Source organism: Carassius carassius, chromosome 5, assembly GCF_963082965.1.
Source record: "Carassius carassius chromosome 5, fCarCar2.1, whole genome shotgun sequence".
Taxonomy (NCBI): domain Eukaryota; kingdom Metazoa; phylum Chordata; class Actinopteri; order Cypriniformes; family Cyprinidae; genus Carassius; species Carassius carassius.
In genome coordinates this window covers 18,464,857-18,486,548 of record NC_081759.1, presented here as the reverse complement: position 1 = coordinate 18,486,548, position 21,692 = coordinate 18,464,857, and the positions used below count along the sequence as shown (strand labels likewise).

The 21,692-nt window shown below is 36.2% G+C and overlaps 1 protein-coding gene across 2 annotated transcripts in view; it reads right to left on the bottom strand.

The window, feature by feature from the left end:
- Window positions 1-21,692, bottom strand: part of abr (ABR activator of RhoGEF and GTPase) — a 208,009-nt gene that overhangs the window by 147,498 nt on the left and 38,819 nt on the right. The window contains exon 1 of one of the 2 annotated variants that reach the window (XM_059549970.1): window positions 9,392-9,694. The exons of the other annotated variant lie outside the window; for it this stretch is intronic. Coding sequence (XP_059405953.1) covers window positions 9,392-9,452 — 61 coding nt within the window. The 5' untranslated portion in view covers window positions 9,453-9,694. Of the gene's footprint in view, window positions 1-9,391; window positions 9,695-21,692 lie in introns of those variants that run through there. 2 annotated transcript variants of the gene reach the window in all.

Below are 21,692 nucleotides of genomic sequence, written 5' to 3'. Positions count from 1 at the left end.
GGGACCTAAGCCATCATAGAGACTTAGAGATGTATTAATTTTACCTTCTAGTATGTTATTACCCAGAACACCCTCTGACTAATGACTAAAACATGTAAGGCTGGAAACACATGAAATGTTGAAAATGATTGGCGGTTCAAGAGGAGAATGCTCTTCATGACCATCCCTCCTCTCATCCTAATCCTCACCGCCCCTTTCTCCTCTCTTCCTCTTGACTGGCCTAAATGCTTAATCACGCCTTGTCTCCCCGGTGGAGTAAAAAGAGGCCAGAGGTCCCATTGGCTGAGCCATCTGGTGTGTGGTCTGTGATGCTGTGCTCTGATTGGTTAACAATCTGAGGGCAGAGTTAAGAGGTCCCCAGTTACCAGCTGAGAAGGGCAGGGCAGGGCATGTCTTCAACCATGACAACACACATTATACACACACACACACACACACACACATGCTCCTCGGTGGACAAAGAACCAAAAGGCATATGAGACAGGGCTCAGAGATCTAATTATGCATACATAACATACATTTAATATTTTAAAATATCATATTTCACATATTTCACTGCCACTTTATGTGTCTCTTCAGTCAACAATTATTTTAACCTCATCAGTTTGCTATTTGAATACAGAGGTTTACTTAATCCATTTCCATTAAGACTACATGAATAGTTTGCACTGAAAATTGCATAAACTGGGCAGGGATTTGTAGTTCCCCAGCATGCTTTGTAGAGGACTGGATGGGGAGAATGAATATTGAAATTAGTGTTATAGGGCATGTCTTCAACCATGACAACACACATTATACACACACACACACACACATTAAAATTAAAATCCTGGCCGGGACATGTCCCGTATGAACGGCGCATATGGTCACCCTAATATTAACTATTCAGGTGCTGTTCATATAATTAGAATATCATCAAAAAGTAGATTTATTTCACTAATTCCATTCAAAAAGTGAAACTTGTATATTATATTTATTCATTACACACAGACCGATATATTTCAAATGTTTATTTCTTTTAATTTTGATGTTTATAACTGACTACTATGGAAAATCCCAAATTCAGGATCTCAGAAAATTAGAATATTGTGAAAAGGTTTGATATTGAAGACACCTGGTGCCACACTCTAATCAGCTAATTAACTCAAAACACCTGCAAAGCAATTTATTTAGATTATTTCTGACAGCACCGACTAGTGCTTGAAGTAATCGATCACTCGACTACTCGACTAGTCTATGCAAACCCTAGTGTCTTTCTTTCTTCAGTCAAAAAGAAATGAAGGTATTTGAGGAAAACATTCCAGGATTTTTATCCATATAGTAGACTTCAACAAGGTCTACTATAGTTGTGCTTCAAAGGGCTCTACATGATACCAGAAAAAGAATAATGGTCTTGTCTTGCGAAATGATTGGTCATTTGGCCATTAAAAAAATAAAAATGTACATACTTTTTAACCACAAATGCTCTTCTTGCACTGGCTCTGCGATGCATGTCCGAAACTTTATGTATTATGTAATCCTGCTGGAAGTGTCACACGTGGTTAGTTCTTTTTCTGTGTACTTTGCCTTAAAATTATCACTTTAAAATCGTCTTTTTTTATTTTATTTTTTGCAAAAGATGTTTGATTTTCTTTGCACGTTTGCTTTGTAAACACTGGGTCGATACTTCTGCCTACTTCACATGAGACCTTTCCAACATGACTATGTAATGCATGAGGTCGAGCTAGTGCAAGACGAGCATTTTTGGTTAAAAAGTATAGAAATTTTTATTTTGTTTTGAAAATGAAAAAATGTTTCACTAGATAAGACCCTTATTCCTTGGCTGGGATCGTGTAGGGCCCTTTGAAGCTGCACTGAAACTACAGTTTGGACCTTCAGGCCACTGGGTCCCACTGAAGTCCACTATAAAGAAAAAAATACTAGAATGTTTTCCTCAAATTTTTTTATTTATTTTCAAATGAAGAAAGAAAGACCCAAACATCTAGGTTGACATTGGGGTGAGTAAACTCTCGAGAAAGTTTTATTCTGAAAATGAACTAATTCTTTAAAGTCCCTGTAAAGTCAATTCTAAAAATTGTTTCTGAATGCATTATAAATGTTACAAATGTATTGGGCGGGGCTAAAAGGGGGGTTTGATGATACACTGGAGCCCCCGAGCCATGGCCCCTCCCCTTACACTATAACTAGAGCACATTCAGCGGTTCTCAATTCCAGTCCTCGCACACCCAGCTCTGCATATTTTGCATGTCTGTCTTTGTTAACACACCTGATTCAGAATCAGCTCATTAGAAGTGAAATCAGTGCATGAACTGTGTTCCCATTGACATGGTCCCTACACAGTGTTCACTGCTCCCTACTCCCTGAGCAGGGGAAATCTGTTGAAGTTTACCTCACTTCAGAACATTGATTCATGAATTACATGGATCAGAGTAACTTCATATACCTCGGTAAATAAATACAATTTAAATTCACATCGTGCACACTTTAGTGCACTTTGATTGCAAATATATACGTTCCATTTGAACTGGAATCATGGTGGAATATCCTGTGATGTCCACTTCGCAGGGGCACTTACGTTCGATAGAACAAATGTCTGAAGCCATAAAAGAATCACACAAAATGTGCAGAGCAGGGGGCGCGAGGACTGGAATTGAGAAACGCTGCTCTAGTAGAGTCCATTCAGGCTGTAGTGGTATTTGACAGTTAAGAGCGTACACGCCCCCAGTGTTTGAGAGCAGAGGATGCCACCCATTTGTTCAAGATTTTGATCACTTATTTACTTGGTGGATTTTGGTTAATTTGGCGGGGTGGTTAATAATGCATTTTTTTGTGGTGTAAACTCAGAACACATATTAAATATTGCCTTTACATGGACTTTTAAGTTCTTCATTAGAGTGACACTTCAAGCTAAACACCCAGTCTTCTACGGATTCATGTTTTCCAGAAACCAAACAGGTGCCTTGGAGCTGTATCACTCACTACAGCAGAACGTGACTTGAGCATGAAATTAAGGGGGAACTACAGAATCACCAACATCAAATCAGTGCAGAATTATGTAAGAGCAAAAGAGAGACAGTTTCTATTCAGAACAGTTCTTAAATTGCTGTAATGGGTCTCTTTCCACTCTTTCTCTCTCTGTGCCTTAGAAGTCATTAGTCTAACTTCATTCATTGTTTATGAATAATTAATTAAAAGCCATATAATGAAAGTTAATGGGGTTCCAAAATGACAAAGAGCGCCATAAAAGTGGTCCATAGAATTTGTGTGCTACCTTCCAAGTCTTGTGAAACAAATTTAACCTAACCTCACTATACAACTGCAAGCAGAACTTGCACCTGTAAGCACCTTTACTCATTTCAAGCTGATATTTCAAACTGATATATTTAACTGAAAAGCTTAACTAAAGACCTCATCGGGGCATCAATAGGGTCACAGTAGAGACATTGAGCTCAAACATCATACACAAGTGCTTCTCTCTTAAAAACTGTTCTTACACCATGTGGCTTGAAATGTGTGTCTTGTTCTTGTGCAGTGTGAGTGAGATTCAAAACTGCAGCTCACTCCCTGCTTCAACAATCCCCTTTACAGCTCTACATAAAACCCAGGAAAGCCATCTCTCATAAAGACTTCACTGCCCACATTCATCCATGAGAACAGAGCTCAAACAAAATGAAGGCTGACATGGCCACAGTGCACAAACTAAACACAGAGACCACATCTCAATAAACGAAAGGAAAATTCTGTATTAAAAACCAATATTGGAATTATGGAGCTCTATGGACACCGCTGCATTGTTTGAAACGTTACTTGATCAGCAAAGCAGCATACAGGTGCATTTCAATAAATTAGAATGCCGTGGAAAAGTTAATTTATTTCAGTAATTCATCTCAAATTGTGAAACTTGTGTATTAGATCAATTCAGTGCATACAGACTGAAGTAGTTTAAGTCTTTGTTTTTTTTAATTGTGATGATTTTTGCTCACATTTAACAAAAACACACCAATTCACCATCTCAACAAATTAGAAAACTTCGTAAGACCAAAAAAAAAACTTTTTTAGTGAGTTGTTGGCCTTCTGGAAACTATTTTATTATACTGTACATGTACAGTACTCAATACTTGGTAGGGGTTCCTTTTGCTTTAATTACTGCTTCAATTCGGCGTGACATGGAGGTGATCAGTTTGTGGCACTGCTGAGGTGGTAAGGAAGCCCAGGTTTCTTTGTCAGTGGCCTTCAGCTCGTCTGCATTTTTTACTCTCTTGTTTCTCATTTTCCTCTTGACAATAGCACATAGATTCTCTATGGGGTTCAGGTCTGGTGAGTTTGCTGGCCAGTCAAGCACACCAACACCATGGTCATTTAACCACCTTTTGGTGCTTTTGGCAGTGTGGGCAGGTGACAAATCCTGCTGAAAAATCAAATCAGCATCTTTAAAAGCTGGTCAGCAGAAGGAAGTATGAAGTGCTCCAAAATTTCTTGGTAAATGGGTGCAGTGACTTTGGATTTAAAAAAAAACACAATGGACCAACAACAGCAGATGACATTGCACCCCAAATCATCACAGACTGTGGAAACTTAACATTGGACTTCAAGCAACTTGGGCTATAAGTTGTTCCACCCTTCCTCCAGACTCTAGGACCTTGGATTCCAAATGAAATACAAAACATGCTCTCATCTGAAAAGAGGACTTTGGACCACTGGGACAGTTCTTCTTCTCCTTAGTCCAGGTAAGACGCCTCTGATGTTGTATGTGGTTCAGGAGTGACTTAAAATGAATACGACAACTGTAGCCAAATTCCTTGACACATCTGTATGCCTTGACCCCAGCCTCAGTCCATTCCTTGTGAAGTTCACTCAAACTCTTGAATCGATTTTGCTTGACAATCCTCATAAGGCTGCGGTTCTCTCGGTTGGTTGTGCATCTTTTTCTTCCACACTTTTTCCTTCCACTCAACATTGACAAGCTTGGATACAGCACTCTGTGAACAGCCAGCTTCTTTGGCAATGAATGTTTGTACCTCCTTGTGTCAATGATTGTCTTGTGGACAACTGTCAGATCAGTAGTCTTGCCCATGATTGTGTAGCCTAGTGAACCAAACTGAAGGCTCAGGAAACCTTTGCAGGTGTTTTGAGTTGATTAGCTGCTTGGCATGTCACCATATTCTAATTTGTTGTTGAGATGGTGAATTGGTGGGTTTTTGTTAAATGTGAGCCAAAATCATCACAATTAAAAGAACCAAAGACTTAAGCTACCTCAGTCTGTGTGCATTGAATTTATTTAATACAGCGGTTTCACAATTTTAGTTGAATTACTGAAATGAACTAATTTATTGAGAAGTACCTGTATTAGAATGATTTCTGAAGGATCATGTGACACTGAAGCCTGCAGTAATGCCTGCTGAAAATGAAGATTGGCATAACAGGAAATAAAATTGCACTTAACAATATATTACATTAGAAAACGGTTGTTTCAAATTGTGATAATATTTCAAGATTTACAAAAACTCCTTTAAAAACATTTTTAAAGAAAATCATAACAACACCAAACTTTTGACCAGTTGTGTATATTTAATCAAAAATATTTCTCCTAAAATAACAAATCAATCAACAATTGAAACACTTACTGCACGGTTATAATGAATTATTCAAATTTTCTTCTATGAAAGCATGTGCTGCTGAATTAAATTTCAACAGATAAATCAACAGATTTATAAATCTGTATTAGTGTAATAAATATAAATACTTTCTTTTTTTATTTTATAATCTGCTTCATATCAAGCCGAAAAACTCAACTCGTATACAGCTTCTTTTAGACCCCTGACCTCTGCACACCTCTCAAATCACTGCAGAGAGCCTCTCCAGTCAGCAGGATTCCACAGACTCTAGCTCATCCAGCTTTAGTACTGCACTTGTGCTCTTGTCTAGCTGCTTTGGTAAATGCCACTAAGCTAGTTTGCTTAGAAAATGTCGGTAAATGTCAATGTCCCTCCTGTAGTAGTAGGTATGTCTCTCTCTCTTATGTAAAAGAGCTCTTCCGATGCTCTTGTAAAGTCACATGAGAGTGATTGTGCTCAATATTTCTGCATGCCTATAGAATGAATATTATGGAATACAGGATGATAGAGATAGTTGTATGAAACAATTTGCATGGGAGAGTCTTGCTAAGGTTATTATATGGGACTGAATGACAAAATGAAATGGCTTTTTGATAAGAGGTGTGCTGGTGTTTTTCAAGGTAAAAAAAAATTGCAATTTCACAGAGAACACTTTAGAGCAGTTAAGGTACATCACAGAGAAATTTCAGAAAAATTGTGTGTGCAAAAATGGTAAATTGTTTCCAGCCTCACATTTACAGTGTATTTTGTCTCACATTTTCTTCAAAATCTACTGAGTGCTTTTCAAAAAGGGGGGTTTATTTTATCAAAGGGTTTGCTTACAACAAATTATCTTGATTTGTTTTCCTAACAAGAAAGGAAAAACACTCCCATAGAGCAGGAAAATGTAGTAGAGCGTATCAGTGAGCTACTGTATCTCACAGCATCACGACTAAAGCTCTACAGAGTGCTCAACTCACTCCAGATAACATACATCAAACCAATATGATAGCTGGGAGACTCTAAAGGAGAGGATTGGAGTGGGAGTGTGAATCTGACACACAACAAGAGTAAAAAAAAAAGATGCAAATATACAGGAAGTGACATGAGGAGGGAATATCTCGGTGAGAGAGAATAATCCCACGAGACACATGTTCTACCAACCTGATTCAGTCTAACAAAGAGAGTTTGACTACAGCTGCTGGACATGAACACACACACACACACACACACACTCCACATCAATGTCTGACTAAGTTTACTGCCTCTCAACCACTCTGAACAGAGGAAACCATGACAACTGAGCAGAGAAAGAGTGTAGAGGAGGCAGGAGATGATATCAGCGAGGCAAATGGAGAAAATGCTGTGAGGAGGTGGAAGAGAGATCCACAGAGATCAACTGAATATATGGCTTTAATAACCAGAATGAATCCATTTCCATTCCAGAGACACAACTGAAATTAACAGATAAACAAATTGATGAAGAGATACATAAATACATTGATGACTAATGGATTTTATTTTTATGCTTTCGTGAGAAAAAAAATCTGGCAACATGAATTCCCCATTGACAAGTTATGGAAATAACAAATACGATTATATTTGCTGCTGTTAATATACTCTTGCTAATAGCCTCTATGGAAACATTGTGTCATTTGAAATGTACATCCTTTATTGAGCAAGAAAGCCTTTTAATGTTTAATAACGGCCATCAATTATTAAATGGCAGTACCATACCACCTTCAGCACTGAACAAAAAAGGTTCAAACAATAAAAACAGTATCAGTCAAAGCCAATCCAAAAACACTGTTATAACTGTTTCAAAGAAGTTAATGAAGCTTGTTAGTGTATGTTAATGAGTGCTGGGGTAATTTGTTAAAGAGCTCATGACTGGCAGAGACTGAGGAGGGCTTTGATTTGGGTTTGTGTTTTTAATGGTCTCTTCACTGGTAAGGTCATCAAAACTAGACAAAAGCTGAATGCGTCCTGCTGAAGATATGTTTTTCCCCTGTGAAAATATCTACATATCAGGGGCTGAATTTTCTTAATGAATTCTCACTTGCTCTTTTGTTCTCTTGAGATCTTCCTTTCACTGTGTGTGTGTGTGTGTGTGTGACCCTGGTCTTAAGTTGCTGGTGTATATTTGTAGCAATAGCCAAAAATACACTGTATGGGTCCAAATTATTATTTATGCCAAAAATCATTAGAATATTTAGTAAAGATCATGTTCCATAAAGATATTTTGTAAATGAACTGTAAATATATAAAAACGTATAAAAACATAATTTTTGATTAGTGATATGCATTGCTAGGAATTCATTTGGACAACTTCAAAGGCGATTTTCTCAGTATTTAAATTTTTTTTCACCCTCAGTTTCCAGATTTTCCAGCTTTTAGATCCAGCTTTTAAATCTCAATTTCGAAAAATTTTGTTGTCCAGGGTCACATATATAAAATTTCATTTTTTTATTTTATGTTCAAACTAAATTTGATATACTTTTTTAAATAAAGTTTTTTATTTATAAAATAAAAAAATAAAAATTCAATATATATATATATATATATATATATATATATATATATATATATATATATATATGGAGCACTGACATGGTAATACTAGCGCGCGCACACATACAGACTCACACACACACACACACGTGATTGTGTAAACAGGGGCGGATGAGGGGTGAAACTAATAACATCTTGTGGGGCGATTGCCTCTTTTCCTGAATTACCAATCATATACATTATCATACAGACACACACACACAGTCACTCACACTCAAATCTCACGTAATTCAGTGTGAAATGATGGGGTGGGGAGGGGGTGTTTGCAGTGGATTAGTGCTTTCCTGTTAACTCAATGGATTCTCTGTCGTGAATGAAATAAGCTCTCGCTCTCTCTTTCTCTCAGCGTTCATTATCTCTCCATCCCTTCCAGCGTGATCTGTGCCTTTCTGCCAGCCTTTCCTCCATTTAACGTTCTCTGAAAGCCCTTTATGTAACTCAACCTTACAGCGGGAGCAAATGAACGGCAGACTAAACAACCACAACAAGTGCATCTCCTCAGTCCAGCATTACCCACAAACCCCTGCTGACCGCTTCTGCCCATGACTTCCACCCAAAGATAAATATCCCATCTGACTTTAAACAGTCAACACAACATTTGAATATTCATGAGAACAGCATGTACTTTGGGTCTCCTACAAACAAATTTGGCATATTACATTCAGCCATGGAAATGTAGTCAAGGCATATTTTATGTGACAGACGAGACGAGAAGAAAAAAGGAGAAAGTAAAAGTGAGAAATATAGAACTGAGGAAGTAGAAAACGACAAGGAAGAAAGGAATGATAGAGAGTAAAAGGAAACAGAAGAAAAGAAAGTAGAGAGAAGGATGAGAAATGGACAGAAAGGAAACAGGAGAAGGAAAATGTTATCTTTTTTAGTATTTATTATTATTCTGAATTTGCTGTTATTTTTTTGTTTTCAGTTTTCGTTTTTTATTAAAAAATTTTTTTTTAACTTTTTTAGTACCAAGGCAACATTTCTACATTCATTTTTTAATATAATAATTTTAACAATACTTTTACTTCAATATTGTACTTGGCCAGATAGTCATCACAGATCAAACAGTTAATAAACAACAAAACACGACATGTCTGAGAGCCTAATTCAAAAAGAGCTGAAGATAACAATATGAGCATAAGCAAATTCAGCAAAACACTCTCTCTCGCTCTCATTCACACACACACACACACACACACGTTGAGGACAGAGGCTCCAGTACATACTGCTGTAAAGGGTGTCTATCCAGGAGAGCCTGGGCAGCTCGCGAGTGCTCAGGTGCTCCATCCCCCCGCCTGCCGTCTCCTCCAGCGCTGCGTCTCCTCCAAATGCTCCCCCGCTGTCTTCACACACTCTCTCGCTCCCCTTCACTCGCCTGATCTCCTTAGTGATTACGGAGAGAGCTGGACATATCGGAGTTTGAAATATGAAGCTGCTGTGTGTATTGCTAAGGAGCGATCCACGAGTCAGTGTGTGTGAGATGGTTAGTACTACAGCTCCTCACATGTAAGACATCAGCCTGGAGCCGCTCGCTGCCAACGGTTGCTATTGGAAGGGAGGCACTCCTCCTCCGCTCTCTCTCTCTCACTCACTCGCTCACTCACTCACTCAATCCTCTTTTTTTTGATCCACTGCCTCTTTCCTGTTATCTTTCATCCTCTCTTTCTTTTTCATTCACTCTTATCTAATTAGTGATGCTTGCTAAGGCAAGTACACCATTACTATTGTTTATGCTTAGGATTAGGGATTGGAACAAATGCTTAATAATATTGCCTGACTTTTGGTGATTTCGATTTTCACGTGGTGGATGATAAAAATCTTTTAAAACAAAGCTGTGGAAAAAACCCTGCTTAAGGTGTTGGACAAATCTTCATTGAAAGTTTGTGGGCAAAAAAGTCACATTTCTATGTCGCTTCATACATCATTACATGTTTCTCATTACAGTTAAGTAAAAGGGCTTCAAAAACATCTGTTTAAATGTGATCAAACAAAGAAATAAGCCCCAAAAAAGCTGTGGTTTACAGTGAATTTATAACTCGTGGAGTGCCTAAAACCCCCTTAGCTATTATAAATTCACTGTAAACCACGGCTTCATGGGGCTTACTGCTTTTTAACACGGTCATTCCATAAGTAGCAAGGTTTCACAGAATAAAACAATAAATAAAGTGTGATGACGTAAATAAAAACATTATTCTTCTACCAAACAATGAAGTTCCTCAGAAACAGTTGAGGTTCCAACAAAGTGGTTGCCGAGCAACACACAGAAGTAAACAAAGGTGTATGTTTGTATAGTAATTTATAACAGCTTCGAATGTGGCTCAACCAATCAGAATCAAGAACCGGAACTATCTGTTTTATAATGAAATATTTATAACGTTGCTTACTTATCACTGCAAATATATGCTAAGTATTGAATACATTTCTCGGTGTGTGTTTACACGTTTTGAAGACAGCAGGAAAGCTAAACCAGAACCACTAACCTCAGGAGAGGAACGAAAACACTAAACTGGAGGAGAGGAGATGGATGGAGAAACACGCGCAGCAGGGTGCTGGTTCAGAGACATGAAAGAATGAGGGATGCAAATAGATGGAAGGAGAGAGGGAAGAATCCACTGAGGAGTGTGTAGGGTCTGAAGCTGATGGGCCGTGTCAAATCTCTCTCTGTGGGTTCCTGTAGCAGCTCATCATCTCATTCTCACTGGTCCTGGAGAGGCTGATGCATAGACATATAAATACCTAGACGCCTCATTGGCCGCTCGACCGCACGTCAACGTCGCCGCCATATTGGAGCGGGCAACTCTCATAACTCTCACATCAGGACAGCAGAAAACGTACCTGACTCATCGACAGATTGGACACCTACAAACCGTCACACGATAATAAAAACAGATCTCGGGGTGTTATCTTTCACAAATAAGACTCAGCTGTTCTTTCTCGATGTTTTTTGGTCATTTTTAACATTATGTTGACAGCTTAATTAACCACCAGTGTCAGACTATTAATAATAGCTAGCGATATCGCTAACGTAGTTAGCAGTGAAAGCTGAGACTTTATAATAATTTTAAATGAATTCTTATTACGTTTTAACTTATATTGCCGTTTATATAATAAACTAAATGGTGTTATGAGCACAATATACAGAGTGAGCCCTTTGACTGTCTAGATTAATTATGGAGCTAAAGCTTCTCTCTTTAATTTCACTACCGTTACTTATTTACAAAGATTAAGTGCTAACACTTTAGAATAATAGTCCTTTAGTTAGTTAATGTTAATGTTAGTTAATTCATTAATTAACATGAACAAACAATGAACAATACATTTATTACTGTATTTATTCATCTTTGTTCATGTTAGTTAATGCAAATACAGTTTTTCATTGTTAGTTCATGCTAATTCAGAGTACATTAACTTATGTTAACAAGCACAACTTTTGATTTAAATAATGCATTAGTAAATGTTGAAATGAACATCAACTAAGATTAATAAATGCTGTAGAAGGATTGTTCTTGCTTAGATCATGTTAACTAAAGTAGTTAACTAATATTAACTAATGGACCGTTATTCAAAAGTGTTACCGATTAAGTTTATCATCACTTGATTATAAGGATTTCATTGCTTTTCATAAAACTGTGAACTGATTCTATGTATTCTTTTTTCTTCCCTTTTAGCCTTTTGCAAACAGGACAAAGACAGCCTTAAGGAAAGCTGAGGAAAGCTGTTCTCTGCATTTCCAAGAGACAAGACTATACCTCCACAGATTAGTGTTAAGTTTGTACTAAACCCAGAGCAGCCCTGAATGAATCGACAGAATGACCCTGCTCATATTCTAATACTATAGACTGCATTTAAAAAGCTTTGCACAGGCTGTTTAATGCTGATCATGTACTGCGTGTCTTTACACAAAAATGACATGATGTAAATAGCCTAGATATGAAAAACACAGGAACTCATAGTGAGTTCAGCTACAATATCACATTGAACTCATTGTGATGTTGTTATAATGATTACTAATTTTGATTAATCTAAAGTTTTTTGAGGGGAGCATCTCATATTCTGGTCTGTGATAAACATAACTATACTTTGAGATTTTGTTGTGCAAGGTTAACCTCACACACTCACACCCAAACATTCATATGTGTTAACATACATGGAAAAATAAACCACTGTTTCAAAATGTGTGTGCATTATAGAACAAAATGTCAAGCATCATCAAGTTATGAGGGGCCGTGCAAGACTTAATTCATTCTGGCACTCTTACACGCTTACATTCTCCTTTCACATACATATATTCTTGCTTTCACACACTTACATTCTCCTTTCATATGCATATATTTTTGCTTTCACGCGCACAAACATTCTCCTTACAAATACATATATTTTTGCTTTCAAACTCATACATTCTCCTTATACATATATTTCTACTCTCACACACATACATTCTCCTTTCACATACATATACACACATACATATATAGAATGTATGTAAGAGAAGAATGTATGTATGTGCGAGAGAGAGTATAGTGGAAACGGAAGGCGTTTAGTTGAAACAGAAGGCAGGTTAGGCACGATCAGGCTCACCGTAACAGGTCTTGATCAGCATGGCTGAGGTAGATGAGGAAGCCGCAGATGTATTTCAGCAAGCTATCTGGGTTTTAAAAAATAAATAAATATTATTATTGTGAAAAGGTTACATGGCCTCGTCCTTTGAGCGACTTGTGATTGAGGACGTGAGCTCAGCCTCAATTGTGAAGCGTCCAAGGTTTTTTTTTTTTTCATTTAATTTAGGAAGTGAATAAAGTGGGAGGTTGCAAGTTAGGGACAGCGATATCTTTATGTTATTTAAATAACTCAAGACTCATTGTGGTTTATTTATTTTTAGATTTTCATTTACTTATTTAATTATTTTTTTTCAATTGCAGTTCTGCTTGCAGCAATAACTCAGTGCTAGATTAGTGATCTATAAGTGCCACCTGTTGTCAGAGATTGAATTAGCATTTTCATCAGAATCAGAAAGAGCGTTATTGCCAAGTGTTTACACACAGAAGAAATTTCAGGAGCTTCCAGTACAGAAAGTACAAACATAGTGCAGACACACATATAATTAAGGAAGTAAATTAATTCAGCCAATCTGATGTTTTTGGTTTTGTGCACTTGCTTCATGTTGCATATATTTTTTGTTTGTTTGTTTGTTTGTTTGTTTGCTCAAGGTTAGTTTGGCCAGTAACAGAGCAAAATAAACATTAAATAAATGTAAAAAAAAATTAAAAAAAAGAACTAAATAAATTGGCAACGAGAATGGGAATCGGCTCATTTGATTGTAAAATAAATAAAATCCTGATCAGTGCATCCTTAACTGGAATAGTTAGGCCTACCTGAAAGACCTGAAAAAGCATGGTTTATTTCAGTTTTATCTTTGAACTATTGTACCTATTTGTGCAAAGTGGTTATTATTTATTACAATACAATGTTACAGTCAACAATGAAAACAATAAGTCTTATTGATTGATTGATTGATTGATTGTGGCAAGTCCTGTAAAAATTTTGCCAGGGCAAGTAAAGAAACAATTAAACTACTGGCCAAACCGGACCAGTAGAAAATGTCTTTAGCGTTAAGCCCTGTTAATACGATCAAAATCAGTGTCTTAGAACTTGTACACAGATCTGTAGAACACGTAGGTTACATAATGATTTGTTAAAAATAAAAACTTAAAATATGTACTTGAAAAGAAAACAGGATGACTTTAAAAGAAAATAGCATAACTGTAAAATTGTGAGGAAGAGCTGAGCAGGTCTTGCTCATGTATTTCCTGGTCTGAGAGTGACTTCCTGCTTATACAGGAAGTAATGGATACCAAAAAAGGTAGAAATATATATATATGTAAAAGGAGAATGCATGTGTGTGAAAGCAAAAAAAAAAATATGTATGTGTAAGGAGAATTTATGTGTGTAAAGCAAGAATATATGTATTTGAAAGGAGAATGTAAGTGTGTGAGAGTAGAAATGTATGTATGTGAATGGAGAATATATGTGTGTGAGAGTAGAAATGTATGTATGTGAATGGAGAATGTATGTGTGTGAGAGTAGAAATGTATGTATGTGAATGGAGAATATATGTGTGTGAGAGTAGAAATGTATGTATGTGAATGGAGAATGTATGTGTGTGAGAGTGCCAGAATGAATTATGGCTTGTATGGCCCCCCATATCAAGTTTTTAACATTATTTGACTCATTAATTGCAATAAAATAGAAAATCTTGAGGGAAGCGGCGGATAATTAATCTTTATTAGTCAGGTTTTGTCTTCACAACTAAACCACTCTATTCCCAGAGAAAGACAGAACTGAAAACTGAAATAAAATGTGTATCTTGAGCTGAGATTGATTCAGAGGAATTAATTAATTAAACACAATTTGGAACTCATGTCCACAATTTTTTTGTGTTGTGTCATAAATTGTGTCTTAATTAGATTAATAATTATTACACAAATAGTATTTTAAAATTACATTTCAAATTTTTTTATTTTACTCTTTAATTTACTAATAATTTATTCTTCATTTTTGTCTATTCTGTATTATTCCACCCTTGATATTACATATTCTTCTTGCTATTATTAACCTATTGTTGTTCAGTTATTTATTATGGTATTATACATATTATACATATAATTTTATGCTATTATAAATCTATTATATCACATACCGGTATGTTATTGTACCGTTGTACTCGCTTTTCATATTATTCACTTTACTTTAAGTTGTACTACATATACTTTTTAATATAACATATCACTTTTACTATATTTCTACTGTGCACTGTATCAGTGCACATTTTTATTTTCACTGAATCCATAAAGCCTCATCAGTTACATGTGTTATTATTTGTTGTGGAGTTCATCTGTAGGCTATAGTGCTATCAAAATGAAAAGCAGACTACAAGTGTGTCACTCTTTGATTTGTATTTACTTGTTTTATTCAATTTTCTCAACGATAGTAAATTATTAGTGTTTAAAGATGTATTATTTAGATTTTATCCCAGTATTTCAAAGGGAATGAGCTGTGTTCTGACCTGAGACACAAGAAAGAGAGAGAAAAAAGAAAAAAAGGTTGGGATTGAACACAGAGAAAGTAATAAAACAACTACATTTAATCTAATGTACATTCAAATTACATTACATGCATATTTCACAGTTATACTAAATTAATAGGGATGCACAGAATTTTCGGCCACCGAAAATTTTCGACCGAAAATGGCCCAAAAGTGCATTTTCGGCTTTCGGCCGATATACTTTTATCACCGAAACAACACGGCCGAAATGTTGTGATGACGCAAACAGAAACCGCGACCTCCACGTGCACCTGCATAGCGCAGACCATGAGCTCCCCGCGATATTCACTTCACACCAGTGAGAACATTCTCTCTCTTCTTATTCCTTTATTCGCAGCACTAAAGCGTCTCCTAACAAAGAGATTAAGACGGACCACGAAGTGAAAACAAAGAAAAGTACAGTCTGTTAGCACACGTCTCACTGAGATCTTTTCGGATCCTCTGCACTTCACGGCGAATGTGCTTGATCCGCGTTATAAAGACCATTACTTGGATGCGGAAATAAGGCAGCGCGCACGAGAAATGATCCGCACACGGAGAACCCGCGTGGAGACGGAGAAGCGCCAAGCGCAGGAGACTGAGATCAGGAAAGTGCCTCAAATAATAATAATACGTTGCCTATTTTTTCTTAGGTTACTATATATGTGACATTATATATATATATATATACACACACACACATATACATACATAATATCAGATTGTAGCCATATTTCTGCTAGATTTCTGCTTTAATTTGATAAAAATGTTTATTTATGCCCTGGCCCTATTTAAATACACTCTCTCAAATATTTCTCAAATGTCAGGCAGATGACAAGCTCAACTGCTTAACAGCTAGATGGTTTTCTGTCTGAAGTCCCCATCCCCAGAAGTGATAACCCTCTTGCCTATACTGGAGAAGTAATGCACTTTCTAGTCCTACAGAGAAAAATTTCAAATGCACTTCACCTAAATGCACTTTGTTTTTATGAGAGACCAGTTCATTTTAAAACCTTTCTGTAGGCCTGTACATTATTATTTAATATTCACATGAGTGGGATAAATTTTTAGTTTGAATTTTATTTTATACTGTGCATTGTTGCAATGTGCTTAATAAATATTTGCATAATTTGTAATTATGTATTTTTATGTTTTTTGTTTTTTTTTAAATAATTTATGTAATTGTAATTATCTTTGAAACTAATATTAATTTATGCAATTGCAATGTCTTAATTTAAGTAAAGTTAGTACACGGTCATAGCAATAAATGCAATGGTACAAATAATTGGCATAATTTCTTTCGGTGTTTCGGTTTCGGTTTTCGGCCTTGGTTTTCTCTTTTTCGGTTTTCGGTTTCGGCCAAGAATTTTCATTTTGGTGCATCCCTATAAATTAACATTAGAATTGTAAACCGAAAAAATCTAAGTTAGCTTTCACAATTCTTTACAAAAATTAATAATTTTCCAAATTTTCCATACATCCATATGAATGTACTTCCCATGTGTCCAGGGTCTCATACAGTACATGGATCAAAGGAGAAATGGTCTATTATTGGTTGAATAATGCATTTATAGTATTTCAGTTTCAAAACCGAACTATTTTTTATCCATTTCAAGCTTAATATCAAAATAAGTTCAACAGCATGTAATATAATGTGTTGTGACAATCATGTGGTGAGGCATGTATGTTTATCCATCCATCATGACATAGTACAGATTATAACTGCACTAGTGTACTTTAGTAAATCTTCAACTGAAACTAGTTATGATGATGTGATTTAAGTTGTTTAAATAAGTTAATAATATAACTTCCAGTTATCCACATAAATGTTATTTTTTTCCATATCAAAAACCATATGTTTCATTGTGGAAGGAAGAAAGAAAGAAAGAAAGAAAGAAAGAAAGAAAGAAAGAAAGAAAGAAAGAAAGAAAGAAAGAAAAGAATGAATTTATGTAGCACCATAGTCCTGTGAGACACGACATTTCTTTCCACTGTATGTCCACACATGTAGCTGAATGACAATAAAGCTCAACTTGAACTTGAGATTTAAAAATAATAATAATACTACTATTATCTGAGTATCTCTAATGGTATACCAAACAAATACAGCTCATCTCAATACACAGTATCATGCTCTTTCATTAGGATGCCTTAATTAATCTCACTGAAATACAAAGGACCGCTTACTTTACAAGACATCTCACCCGATCATGTCTATGACAATGAAATCAATGTTTACAAGCTCTCCGTTCATTCCACTGATAAAGATGCCAATTAACTGAGAGAGAGAAAGAGAATGAACTTCATGCATCATGCCTTGGGCAACAAGAAACCCCCATTACAAACCCCTAAATAGACAGCCCTCTTCACCCAAACCCCACCCCCACATATCCACACAGGGCATGGGTTGTGATAAGCCAGACTGAACAACTTCTATTAGGACACAAAGGCTCTGTGAAAATTCCCCCCAACCTCTCACAGCAAACTGCCGGCACTAAACCCAACACAAAGAATACCATCCACACACACACACACGTCCAGTATACTTGCTCATTACAGATTCATACATAAGCTAGGCACCTCAGAGTATCCACTTAAACACTTAAGATCTATATATGTGCACAAATGTCTCTAATGTCTCATCAGAGGTCTTCTGAAGTCAGACTGTTAGAAAGGCCCCCAAAGGCCCCAAATTAAAGCACTGTCTTTTGCCAAGTGTGTGTGTGTGTGTGGGGGGGGGCATGTAAACGTGTGCACTCTATGCTAGCACAAAGCAATCTCTGCACAATCCAGTTGTGTCTATGCATGAGACTATTCAAAGTGACAGAACGTTAAAACAAAGAGCAGAATAATATAGGTCGAACACACACACAGAAACACAGAAGTTCTTACATATGTGCGTGTAGCGCTACTCGTGGCAGAGATAAGTAGCAGTTCATCAAATATAGATCTGGCATAACACACACACATATATATACACCCAGCCCTTTGTTTCTGGATGAAGGCCAAAAGGACACCAACACAACGGGGGCTTGTGTGAGTGATGTGCTACACAAACTGGGCACAAAAGAAGAATAACATTACGCAGACACGCTCAAGCAAACATAACAAAAAAAATTCTAATATATACATAGATTCAAGATTCAAGTAGCTTTATTGGCATGGTAAAAAAGTTATCTTTACATTTCCAAAGCGAAATATATATATATTATATATATATATATATATATATATATATATATATATATATATATATATATATATATATATATATATATATATATATATATATATTGAAGTCCATTATAATGGAGAAAAATCTTTTCCACAAAAACCTTAATTTCTTTACAACTGAAGAAAGAAAGACATGAACATCTTTGACATAGGGATGAGTAATTTTTTTATTTTTATTCTGGAAGTGGACTAATCCTTTAAATGTTTGTATAAAACTCGTTTGGTATTTGAGAGGTGATTATTAAATACATTTGATTAATTAATTGATAATTAATTAATTAACAGTTTGTAAAAAAAAAATAGTAGTGTTATTAAATTATTCATGTTCATAAAGATTAACTTCAATTTAGCACTATGACAGTAATGGTAAAACATAGCAGAAATGAACCTGCGTAAAAATAAATATCCAATACTGGCCAATACCAAAACCTCACTAAGACTGTCCGATAACTGATATGGTTCCAATATCAGGGGCAGCGGAACAGTCAATGGAAAACATACTAAATGATCACCTACTGACCTAAATACTGATGGGGGACACACTGTGGTGGTAACAGTCCTGTGGAAAACCAAAACAAAAGAACCCACTTCATAGTAGACAGTAGACCATAACAAACAAACATACCACATGACACACACACACACACACACACACCACATTTGTTCTCTTCCTGTTGAATCGCAAATGGCCAATAAAAAATTGATGCTTGATCCCGCTGAGCGGTCAGAAAGCCATTAACATGCTCTGAGATCGCTGTCATTAGAACTAAATGGAGCTGGATCTCATTGCTCAAGAACATACAGAGTGTCGCCCTCTGCCCCACTGACTGATGGGAAATAGAGCCATAGAGCCCAATAGAGATTTTTAGAGCCCATAGAGCTTTTCCAACAAAATGGTGTTGTGCACTTTTGACAAGTTGTCTATATTTTTTGGTATAATTATAATTTATGTACTGCTTTATTTATAGTCTCTTATGCTCACCAAGGCTGCACAGCACTTATTTAATAAAAATACAGTAAAACACTGGTATCATATATATATTATTATTTTTTTTTACTATTTGTATCCTGTTGTTGTTGTTTTGTGCGCTGAAAGCTTCCTTGTTTTTAAATTCCTTGTTTTTAAACATACTTGGAAATAATCTCATTCAAATTCTAATTCTGATTTTATCTCTTAGTTTTCCATCTATTCCTTCACCCTTCACCCACCTCATCTTCTCTTCTCTCTGAGCTGAAGACAAGTCCCACAGCGGAGGCTATGACTGATGCTATAGACCCTCTGCTTTCTGGCAGCAGCAGCGTGGGCATATGACTGCAGGGAGGAAAGATAAAACAGAGAGAAAGCAAGAGAAGGCATGCAGGCAGAGGGTGGGTACTGAATCATGGGAGTGTGGGTACTGAATCAATCACATTAATTAAAACTGACAGGTCAAGTAATGCACTTGCAAACACTATAATCAGTCCCGAACCACACACAAGTTGAGCTTTTCTATCCCATCATCCACTCTGCTTCTGTCCCTCTGTGTGTTCTCGTCACCGCTATCTTCCTCAAATCACCAGCCCTGTTAAGCAATTAACCCTCTCACCCCTCTCTCTCTGTGCAATTTCAAAGCATGAGTGTTTAATGGACTACTATACTGCTAAGATTCTATACAAATAACACAATAATAAATAAACTACCAGACAAAAAAACAAAAACATAAAACAAAACAATGCACAAACGCAAATAATCCTTTTGAGGGCTTCTATACAAATAAAGCATTTACTTAAAGAAAAGAACTACTTATAAGCACAATATAAATCTGAACAAAACAAATGTGCCTGTTTAATTGAAAATGTAAAAACAACACAAAAACAAAACACAAAGCGTAACAAAGACACATACACATACACACACATTCATAGTTGCATTTGTAATTTACAGGGACTCTCCATAGGCGTAATGATTTTTATACTGTACAAAATTTATTTTCTATCACCTTACACCTAAACCTACCCCTAACAGAAAATTGGCATTACTGGCATTTTTTGAATTTCATAAAACTTTGTTTTGGATGTTTTGTATGGTTTTTGCACCTTTTTTTTACGAGGACACAGGAAGTGTCCTCATAAACTATGTTTATTTTGTAGTATCCATGTCATCATTATACACATTCTGGAGTCTGGACATGCTTGGACAATAAGTACTGGGCTTCATTTATTTAACAGTGAATTTGCTGTGTTTACAAGCTTCAGTCTGCAGGTGGGACAAGAGAGCTGTTCCCTGATCAGTCTGGGAGGGCTTTTCATTCAGAAGAATGAGACAAAGACTCACGCCCTTCTGAGTGGATCTGCAAGCACACATTCTGTACCAACCAAAATCACTTTGATCTATTGAGGTCACAGCATTGCTCTCTGATTGGCTAGTGGGTATGGTGGTCGGATATATGCTTTGTTTTCATGCACAGAGCTTCTCAAAGTGTACTGATCAAATATGAATATCAGTGATGTGAATTATATACCTGGTATTTTTATTTGTATTCTTTTACAGTGTGCGAGATGTTTACTTAGGGGCAATAGATGCCTATTGAGCTGTGCATAGATAACCATACTCACTCTATGTCTGAAATTTACACTGCAAAATGTACATTTTAGTTAGAAATAAATTAAGATTAAGATAGAAATAGAGAATGCGAGGTAGCTAGCAGACCTCTTCATATCAAAATAACAATCATATCATGCCTGGTCCAAACAGTGCTCTCTGAGAAACTAAAATCCATTCATTTATACACATACACGCACTCAAAGCCAGCTGAGCACACTGACCACACAAACACTCTGCTGCCATCTAGTGATGCCATCAGCAGTAATAGTTGTAATAGCAGTAGAAATATTTTTATTATTATTATTTTTTTTTTTTTTTTAGGTTAAAATACTTACCTCTATCCGTCTGTAAGCAAGCCAATAGTAGCTTGAATCACCTAACATTGTGGCTCTGTTTATTTATCAAAAATGCACTCAAAGATGTACAGTGTTAAAAAAAATAGTCAAAGCTAAACACTGTTGTTAGCAGATGCTTCTTTAGCCATGAATGTATTTAAAAACAACATGACCTTAACTGCACCACTGCTTTCGTAAAACAGTTATTAGACATTAACAATTTCACATTTAATTAAATTCATAAAGTGCCATCCCTAATAGAGAATATCGTGCACATAAAACCTAAGATTAAA